The 10,651-nt window shown below is 46.5% G+C and overlaps 2 protein-coding genes across 2 annotated transcripts; both read right to left on the bottom strand.

The window, feature by feature from the left end:
• Positions 1–317: 317 nt before the first annotated feature.
• F5891DRAFT_1224425 (uncharacterized protein) lies at positions 318–3,380 on the bottom strand (the record flags this gene model as incomplete). The annotated part of the gene is made up of 9 exons (XM_041369478.1): positions 318–494; positions 1,007–1,168; positions 1,225–1,344; positions 1,392–1,698; positions 1,729–1,832; positions 1,887–1,943; positions 1,983–2,543; positions 2,565–2,857; positions 2,945–3,380. 9 exons carry the CDS (start codon positions 3,378–3,380, stop codon positions 318–320), a joined length of 2,217 nt encoding a protein of 738 aa, XP_041226513.1.
• Positions 3,381–5,211: 1,831 nt separating this feature from the next.
• F5891DRAFT_979836 (uncharacterized protein) lies at positions 5,212–6,026 on the bottom strand (the record flags this gene model as incomplete). The annotated part of the gene is made up of 3 exons (XM_041376939.1): positions 5,212–5,413; positions 5,465–5,503; positions 5,566–6,026. 3 exons carry the CDS (start codon positions 6,024–6,026, stop codon positions 5,212–5,214), a joined length of 702 nt encoding a protein of 233 aa, XP_041226512.1.
• Between the last annotated feature and the right edge of the window lie 4,625 nt (positions 6,027–10,651).

Below are 10,651 nucleotides of genomic sequence, written 5' to 3'. Positions count from 1 at the left end.
CAGTGTAAAAGCTCATCCGTCACATGCCATAGTCAGTATCTATTGGCAATAAGAACATCCTTAACGTCTATTACGAACCTCTGCTTGTAAACCCACCTTGCGCTTTTCCCGCGCTTTGCACTGCTCAAGCGCTACCTTCCCGCGCATTGGCCGCCCTAAGCGCTTCGTTCTTGCGCTTTCCTGCGCTCTACGTCGGCCGATGAACGGCACCCTTTGCACCAACCCCTAGATCTCTGCTGTACTTGCTTCCCCTTTAGGGTCGAATGCACTTGTCACCACAAGCATAGCAGCTTAGGCAAGCAGACCCAACACATAGTTCAGAATACCACCATCTGGATAGTTGTTTCTACAGCGGTGTATATTAAATTGGTGGATTCGAACGCGTCGTCAAGCATATTGCTCGTTCGAACGTACGTCCACGTCGCCTTCTGATGCAGCTTGAGCAGCTGCCTGTCGGAGGGCGCGTAGTACATGTCCAGATCGGCGTTGATGAGCTGGGAGCTGAAATCATAGTGCATATGTAGAACATGTCCAAGTACTAAAGAGCGTTGGAATTAGTAACTATTTGTGACGATATCATGCTAACTGGTGTAGGGATTCATTTCTGGCTGGGCTTGTAGAGACTGTTTTTACCTTACCTTATGTTGGCACTTTTGTAGCTTACATAATCAAGCAATCTTTTCACCAGTTACCAGTATGAGTCCGAGTGCTCAGTAGTTTTCTATGATATTTCCTCTCTTCTGAGCCTTGAGCCTAGTCCAGAAACCCTTTAGGGTCGAATAGCAGCTAGGTTCTGCAAGACCCAACACATTGTTCAGACTCACCATCTGAATTGTTGTACCTTCACCGGATTCACTGTGTTGTCGTTGTAACGAAGCTGGTCGACAAGGAACTGACGAACTACTGAAGGTGTCTTGCCATTCTCAAAGCGCACTTGAGATATTGCGTGAACGAGACTCTGAATATTCATGAGTTGTGAGATAGAGGTAGCACCCTGAAAACATACCTTTCGAACAAAGTATTCTGCCAGGTCAGAGAAGTCATTAGGCTTTGGGACGTAAGTATGAGCGAATAAATCTTGGTTGGGGTCTTCAGGGTCATAACAGTAGCGAAGGAATAACTTGAATAGATGAAATAGTCCCAAGAAATCAAGTTTCCGAATAGCACACTGATGTTTTCATGTCAGAAACAACTTGAAAAGTTAACAAATCTAAAAACACTGACGTGCACTAGAGCCATCGCAGCCTCACACCGTATGCGATAATAGTAATTGGAGACGAGCACTGTCTTGGTGAATGTACTCGAAATGATGGCGGTGGATTGCTTTGCGAGAGCATTAACAGCCTATGAAAGTTTAAGTCAGGAAGATGAATTGTCGACAAATAACTCACTTCTAGTTGCGCAACGACATCGCAATCTCGCTGCAACTGTGACATCCACATAAAGTCGGGCTGTTCAAAAGCGATAGCGGCGATCCATTCAAAATCAGTGTCCATGCGAATCCACTCGTACGTTGCACCCGACATCACCTGCTCATCTTCCTCGGTCCAGTCAGCCACCTTCCAGTTTTCTCGCTCCTTTTCCTTTTCCTTTTCCCAGATCTCAAGTCCAAAACCCATGTCGATTAGACCCATGGCTTCAGCAGCTTCTGCATTGCCTTCCACTGCAGCCTGAGCAGCCACTTGTCGTGCCAAGTATCTCTTGGTATTTCGTCAGATATGTTTGTACTTCGTGTTGAAAGGGACTTCAAAGTGTTTGAAGGACGAACGAATGTCTAAAACGTGCTCATATGGAGTGCCATCCGCTTCATGGATCCGAACAGTCATTTGGCCCTTTAGAGACTAGTGAGGGGGGCTTGATCAGGATGCTACTGCTCATAAACACACCTCAAAAAATGGTACAGGCTTATGCAACAGTTTCGACACCTTGTTGTGCTCGAGCGCCTTGTATGCTGGCGAATCTTGTCACATCGTGATCTCGACTGCCATCTTCTTCCTATTGAAAGAAGCAGAGAACCCGAACGCTGGACAACCACTACCGTAGATCCACTGCTCAGTGAATGACCGAAGATCAATTCCGCTGACCTTCCTGCATGTACGCAAGAACAAGTGTGTCGATAGAGCATTATTTTGCAACTCTCCGCTCATTGCTGACAAGAAAATCTTGGGCAGGACACGAGGAAGACCGAGCGAGGTACCAGACTTGCCAAGATGTCGATCCAAAATGTGCAGCATGAGGGGCGCCTTCAAGTTAATAAAAGGTAGTGTCATGGAGTCTGGGGGATCATTATGCTGTGGTTGGCAGATGGGTGGCATCGATCCGTTGTCCCACTTGACGACTCGTTGCATGTCCCGCTTGAGCCTGTATCGATACTCATTATTTCCCAGGAGCTTGCGGACGAACAGGCTGGTGATATACAGCGCAAGACCATTTACAAGCCAAGTATCTGACCATGTCTTTTGTTGGATGTTGATTCCCATCCACTGACAGGCCAGGGCGTGACTAAGTGCTTGCTGGGTTTCAAGCACCTGCTCAATCGAGTCCTCGCCATGAAGAAGGTCCACAGTGATTATTGATAGCGTCGAGCTGTCAAAACGCTGAGCAGGCATCTCGTCCACTGCTACCACTTTGTATGATCCAAATGGGTAGGAACCGAACTCTGTACTGTAGAAGTTCATCGCCGAATGCAGGGATGAAATCAACGAATGGAGCATAGATTCGTGACCAGGCAAGCAAAATGCATGCATCAGAGGCTGTGAAATGCCAGACGTATCCTCTGATGTGAGCTCTGTCGGGATGGGATGCACATGGAATGGTCCAGCAGCAAAAGCGACATGCTGTACGAACGTCAACACTGCTTGAGAAAACAAAAAAGATGGTTTTGTTCGAGTTGTTAGGATGTGCAACCTGTGTGGCCGTTGTTAGCCCGCCCGAAGAGAAGTACGTGGGCGACATGCCTGATCCATGAGGTTGCCACTGCAGATAACTACCGTCTGGATAGACTCCTGGGACTCTTCAAAATCACCATTCTCTCCACGGTGACCAGGATCAGGCTCTTCGAGATAGCGAGGAACAACAAATTCGAACTCCCAAGTGCACTTCTCCCACACACTGTGGACGCATGGAACCCAAGCATCTCGCAGCATCAGGAGACGATGATGTTGTATATGCATGCGGTACATGCTGGAAAATATCAGAACTTCTTCATCACAAACATAGTAGTTGCTTACATATGGGTAAGACTCGGAGCCAGTAGGTAGCACGAACTGGATGCCATCGACAGGGCTTCTCAGGCTAAAATCAATGTGAACCACAACGGGCATGAATTCAGGTCTGGGTTCAGGTGTGTGGGAAGAGATGGGGGTATGAGGCTCAGGCATAGCAGCTAATATGGTATAAAAAAAATGAATGTGTGACATATAATCCTCAAGCACCGAAATTTACCTTCACTGAGATGACCGTTAAAAGCGATTGGTTTGTATGGCCAGTTTGTCAAAGCGAAACTTCCTATGGAATTGCAATCGATAGTTCACCCTCATCGCCTCGGTCCAATGCAGAATATATTTTCCGCTTCAGCTCTGGATAAGTATGGCAATCCTGAGGATTTAAGTTGATCTGAGCGAGAGCATCATAGTGAACAAAATCCGCTGGGTGTGACACGACAGAAACAGAGTGAATTGCTGCAGAAAACACGTCAAACAAGTCATCCGGAATTCAAGCGCAGCACATACTGCATTGTCTAGAGTGCAGATGAATAGTCTTCGGGCTGGGATTAGTTGTAAGGAGGGTGATTTTTGTGTAGCCCTGTTCAAAATGTTGTTATATGAGTGCCCGCCATGGATGGCGATGAATTGAGATTATTACATGCCAAGGACAGACAGACGGGGCAGATAAGGTCGCTAGGAGCAGTCGCTCATATCCCGCTCAGGAGATGAGGGAGGTAATCATATGATATCATCTCGCTGTAGAGAATCATGCCTCTCATGGTCTGATATGATAGTTTTCACTAGGAAGTACATAGCACGAACTTGTAGCATCACTCTGTGCGCTACCCACAGCTATCTCTATATGAGGTGCAGCTTTCCCGTGCAACGTGCGCCATGCGCGCACCATTCCCGCACTTCGCGATGTATGTGCGTGCGCGCGTTCCCGCACTTGCGCGCCCTATAGCGCCAGCCATCCAGATGCATCCATCCACTGTCCACCAAGCTCCCTAGTGCGTATATTTCCATTTCCTTTATTAGCATAGTGTTCCACCTTTATTTTTATCATGGACTCTCACCCATATATATCCTTACATACCTACTCGGTAGTGCTTCGGCTCCGCATGACCGCGCTTAGGCGCGCTATATAAGCGCCAGCAGTACATACTATTACTCACTTACTTTTTCACCCATCTTTACTTACCTACTTAATACCTAGAAAGTCGCAGTAGAAACCTATTCATTAGCACATCACATCTCACATCTCTTATCTTGTTTTATATCATCACTTAAGCATAGTCTCTCATTTCTGCATATGCACGCGTGTTCCCGCGCCTTGCGCGCACTTGCGCTTTCTCATGCTTCACTTCTGCGCATACCTGTAGATCTTTGCTGCACTCACTTCCCCTTTAGGGTTGAACGCACTTGTCTCCTCAAGTAACGCAGACTAGGCAACACTTGACCTACAACATTTTTAGATACAGTTAGGAGCATCTTTTGTTCCTCTCTGTATTGTTGTTTCTACATCGCGTTGCAATAATTGCTTCAGCGGAGCTACAGCTTTGTGAGGTTATGCGTATCGTCCAACAGCTTGTTGCAGTGTACAGTTTAAGAAATTCGTCTTTTCGACAACTTTTGAGCGGGCCCAAGGATACTTTATTTATCAGAAAACAATCATCAAAGGTCACAATGCACAAGTACTTACATGTTTCTTCATCGCAGTCAATCTCAGAAGCGCTGGACACATTCTGGCGACCATGAACATCAACTTCCATACCACTAGGTTCCACGCTGAACGAGTCCTGGATCGGTGAAGCTTTAAGCTTCTTCAGTTTTGGAGCCCCACGTGCAGGCCGACAACCAGACATGTTTGCATTAACCGATGTGTTTCCTTTTTGAACCAATAGGAAAGTGATTCGCATCTCAAATCATATTTTTCATGATAAGATACTGACGGGATGGCAGCGGTCGCATATTGGACTGCGTTGTAGTCAGTATGGGACGCGAATCAATGGTAGTGTCTGAAGATATGGTCAGGCTTGTCACTACGAGAGAATGACTGGGCTGGTTGATACCTTTCGCTCTCAGTCAAGTTGTCGCGCTTCGAGGTTTGTTCAAAATTAATTGAAGCTGTTCCAACCCCGGATGACTGGTGCTCGCATCTAGACTGTATACAATCAACGTCCGCATGCTGTGGGATACCCGGATCACTGTAAGAGGTTTATTTCAGTATCAGGCGCCTCAAGTAGTGTATCACTTACGGAAGTAGTGTTAAAGACAAGGATGAATGGCAATTTTGTCTGATACATGATACTGATAATGTGTCACATATTGTCGAAATGCTAGATGACACAGTGCTCACCTGCAGGCATACACAATGTTGGACATGAATGTTACAGGAGCTGTCGCCCGTGGGGTGTCAATGATGTACGCCACTACAGTGGGGGGCGAGGAAGCAATGGCATCTGTGATAATGGTGCCAGATGCTGACCAGGTAAAAAGCTCGGTTTGCCCCAGCAGGTGGGTAGTACTCACATGAGGGTGGTATGTAGGGCCAAGACGGTATGTCCAGTTGTACAAGGCGAATCTGCTGGCATATTGGCTCCTGATCGCATACAGACCTGGGACAAAGTTGCAACTAACAGTTATTTGATTGGATTGGAACGCAGCTGGTGCGCTTTGGTCGAATACGATCTCGAAAAGCAAGTGACGTGGTTGAGTGATGCGCAGCGGGCGGAGCTGCATGGAAGTATAATGTTGCTGGTGTCCCCTATCTGCAAGGCAATTCCGTGCGTTATTTGTATCCCAGCCATCAAGTGACATTATAGAGCGCAACACATCGAAGGTCTCATCAATTCCGAGGACCACGATGCCTATGTGCGTTCATCCGGGCGTGAGTGCAGCAATATGGGTTGTGGTGGAGGAAATCAACTACATAGGAGGCATCAGCATCAGTATCAGCGACGCGCCTGCCTGTTCACGGTGAAAATCACCGTCAACTTTCATGTTAATGAGATTTTGTCCCTTTGGAGTAATCCAATCAAGAACACTGCCTTTGAGGCATCATATCATCATCTCTTGATCCAGATGCACCTTTGGAGCTAAAATGAGTGATCGGTATTAGATGTAAAGCAAGAAAAGCTTGGGGCAATTATTTTCCGACTTCCCTCATACAGCAGGTACCAGGGATAGGGTCCAAGTGGTAGTCAAGTGTGCTACAAGGAACGTACTGGGATCATACAAGCAGGGATGCGATGGATTATCTACATCCTTGTAGTCTAACCCCGCTTTGAAGTGCGAAAGTGGGGTGGTGAGTCCTATAGAATAAGGCATAACGTGCTAGCCACGGTACACCCTGTAGCAGGTGCCTGAGTCCAATCCCAAAGGTTGACCAAGTGCCTCTTGAATGCGTCGGATGAAATTTTGGTACCTGTTGGATATCCGGGAAGTCAACGCCTGAAGAAAATGGTGCTGTGAACAGGATAAGAATCAGCTTTCAAATTGCAAATGTCACGCACCATCCCGCTGTAGAAACAATGATACTGAGAGGAACAATTGAATGCTCCTGACTGTATCTATAAAATGTTGTAGGTCGTGCGTTGCCTAGTCTGCGTTACTTGAGGAGACAAGCACGTTTGACCCTAAAGGGAAGTGAGTGCAGCAAAGATCTAGAGGTATGCGCTGAAGCGAGGCGTGAGAAAGCGCAGGTGCGCGCCAGGTATGAAGGTGCGGGAACGCGCGCGCATATTAGCGCGAAGTGCGGGAAAGCGCGCGCGCATGTGTGGAAATGAGAAAGAGTAAGCTTAAGTGAGGATAAGATGTAAGACAAGTGAAGAGAGGTGCAAAGTGCAGACAAATAGATTTCTACTATGTTCAGCTAGGTAAATAGTGGGTGGTACTCAAGTCAAAAGTAAAGTTAGGTGAAAAGTAAGTCCGTAATAGTATGTACTGCTGGCGCTTATATAGCGCGCCTAAGCGCGGTCATGCGGAGCCGAAGCACTACCGAGTAGGTATGTAAGGATATATATGGGTGAGAGTCCATGATAAAAATAAAGGTGGAACACTATGCTAATAAAGGAAATGGAAATATACGCACTAGGGAGCTTGGTGGACAGTGGATGGATGCATCTGGATGGCTGGTGCTATAGGGCACGCAAGCGCGGGAATGGTGCGCGCATTGCACAGGAAAGCTGCGCCTCATATAGGAATTGCTGTGGACAGTACACAGAGTGGTGCTGCGAGTTGGTGCTGTATACTCCCTTAGTGGAAACTGCCATATCACGCCATGAGAGGCATGAGTCTCTACACCGCATGCACTGGCGATCAGATGCTCTGGTAGCTTGTCGTATTGGGTGGGAAAGAGATCTAATAGCGAGCAGTGTTGCAACCTGAGCGGCTGCAAAATACGAAGTGCCAGGATTACCAGGATTGGCATCCCACACTAATATTTCTGTAGGATACAAATCAGTATCGCAATCCTATGATTTCAAACGAATTTCATACCCCAGGAAGAGCAGGCAAAGCTAACCGATGTCACCTCGTCATTCCAAGTCATCATACCAGTAAGCTGAGTGATATAGGGTCAGTCGCTCCCGGCGTGTTAGTCTTCCAAAAAAAGCCACCCAGAGCCTTCTTCCGTAGATCCTCAGCGAGAGTGAAACAGTTTTCCTTTAGGGACTTCACAAATTTGTATCTCTCGTTGTATACCTGTGGGTGTGCATTAGCCATGTCAGTACAACTCCGACAATTCCCTGAATTAGATGTTGGGAATCCAATCCTGAACGCTGATGTATCTGCGCATGTCCATTTGCCCCTTGAGCGAACTTATGGCGGACATGAAATCGTCATCCAAAAATGCTCCATCAAACCCAGTGTCGACCTGGCTTTGAAAGTCGCTGAATTGAGAGCCGTTGACAGAGGAGTGATGATTGATGAGGGCGATGTTGTGCCCTGGCTCCATGTCTTTCTGTCAAAAAGTCAACAACTCATCCTCGGTGCGATATATTGCATACGCACTTGAATGACAGGCCTTGTTATGAGATCGTTGTCTGTATATACCCAGAGTTGCTTCCAGCCGTGTGGGATGGTGAATGACTAGTGAAATGTCAGGGGTGACCAATGAGCCCATCTGAACTCAATGAAAGCACTTACAGTTACATCGGCTTGCTGGCGCATATCCTGTAGACGACTTTAGTGGTACTTTGACAGACTCGGAATATGACCTACCATATAGACAGATTCATAAGCCTTCTCTATGTCCACGGTGGACGCATTCACTTGCCAAGGTAGGACGTGAGCCACCTTGAGGAAAGACCCCTCAAGGGTTTCAACTAGTAAGTGACGCTAGAATAGTCATGCATTTGAGTCAGCCTAAAATAAATCAAAGGTTCAGAATTTACCGAGCGGCTAAACCAATCAAATATGGTCGCTTCCTTCTCAGCTGTGGGAGGATTATAGATATGACCAACTCTGAGCTGTGAGGACATAATTGGGGATGGCGGCAGTGATAATCTGTCAAATGATGAGTCGGTGCGATGGTTAGCACTATACTGACGGTCTTTTAAAACCCACCTACTAAAGCTTACACATCATATCATATCGCTTTATTTTTCGATATTCCTTGCATCGAAGTCTAGTGCGACCTTTATTGACTCGAGGCGAACTCGTACCCCGTTTTTGCGGAGCGATTTCATTCTGAACAGCTCTATGATGGTGAATAGCCTTCGCAGATTCAATCTATAGCGATGAATCAATGTGGCCGTCAACATTTCGACGTTGACTCCCCATCAACGTGAATATGTCACTGACCTATCCTGGGTACCCAAAGCTGTTGCGGTAGAGTATTTGACTTCCTGTAGCAGGTGTTTGAAATCCAATCTCAAACACTGATATCAAGATCGTTGTCCGTATATACTCAGAGTTGCCTCGAGCCGCTTGGTATGGTGAGTGACTAGTGAAATGTAACTGGTGATTAACAATAGAAAATAACAATGAAATAATGAGTGCTCACAAAGAGTACTGGGTATTGAAGGACTGCTTCTGATAGCGAGAGGTTTCGAAGTTGAATGTTTTAAAGGATGCGTTCGAGTTCGGCTCATATCGATCTGTTGGATTACTACGATAAGCCTGTTTGGATTGAAACAACTTGAGCAACACTTCCTTGCACCTGCACCAGAGACGTCCCCAGTCTGTGCGAAAGGCTGAGTGATGCTGCTGCTGTTGGTAGTCAGCACCAGAGCCCAAAATCAACAACTATCAACAAGTTTGAGCCATTGATAAGCCATTGATAAGTGTCATCACTACTAGTGGATTCTTCCAATGGTTTCCTGAAACCTCACGATGACATTGACAAAAAAAATAAGTACATGAGCCGAGGCCTAGTCAAGCTCCCTTGTTCTGCCTTCCTATGGCACATCTAGTTTTCATAGTCAAGGGTAGAGTCACTATCACTACACTCGTCTTCAGAGTCTTCACCTGAACCGGATCCCAAACTTGAATGATCCGAGTCAGAGTCACATATACCCTGATCTTGAATTTCCTCTTCTTCAAGATCCTCAAAAATTACAGTGGTGTCGGTAGCTTTGTGACTAGTATGGGCGTATGTGTGCCCAACTCCTAAACCCCATTGATAACGCATGAACATGTCATGGTCTACAAACCCAAGCTGCTGTATCAGTGAAACCTCATTTAGGTAGAGATGTTAGACGCACTGATTGATATAGTAGTACCGCCAGTCAAGCTTATCTTGAGCACAATGGGAAATGCTCCTGCCATCCAAACACCGCAGGCCTTGAGTGAATTGCGGAATAACATGGCAACATCTAAGAATGTTATCGGGGTCAACAAACCCAAACGTGTCTGGATCCGCCATAGGAGGGAAGCAAACACGATCTAGTACAGATGTACATCGGCTCGAGCCTTCACCAACATCTATGTGTTGATACCAGCGCACCCAAAGGAAGTCAATTCATTGTGAGTCGTAGTTGATCATGCCAGGGCCGATATAACTCACATTGACATGATAAATGCCAAGCACCCGAGCGTATAGATAAGGATGTTGATCACTGTCAGTTGCGTCCTCGCTAGGTTGGCCCAGAAGCATGACATTGCAATGCGATGTCGATGGATTGATGATATCCTGAGCTCGGTGGACATCGTATGTCGTGTAGTTAAGACACATCAAGTTGTGTCTGTACATGCGATCAGCCTTGATAAAAACACGGACTTCTGCATTTGAGCATGCCGGGGAAGCTCCTGGTACCATGATTGCGGTAGAACTGTTGATGCGTGAAAGATCATTTCCTTTAAATAAGGTTTCCTTGATTTTAGTAAGGAGAAAGTGTTGAAGCTTAGGCAAGAAGTCCTATTACTCAGAATCAGTGCCATATTGCATTCAATTGTCATGATTATGTGGCACTTACTTTGATTGCAGGATCACCCAGGTGCCT

This window comes from Suillus fuscotomentosus, assembly GCF_016647785.1.
Source record: "Suillus fuscotomentosus strain FC203 chromosome Unknown F5891scaffold_24, whole genome shotgun sequence".
NCBI lineage: Eukaryota > Fungi > Basidiomycota > Agaricomycetes > Boletales > Suillaceae > Suillus > Suillus fuscotomentosus.
This window is presented reverse-complemented; position numbering and strand designations above follow the sequence as displayed.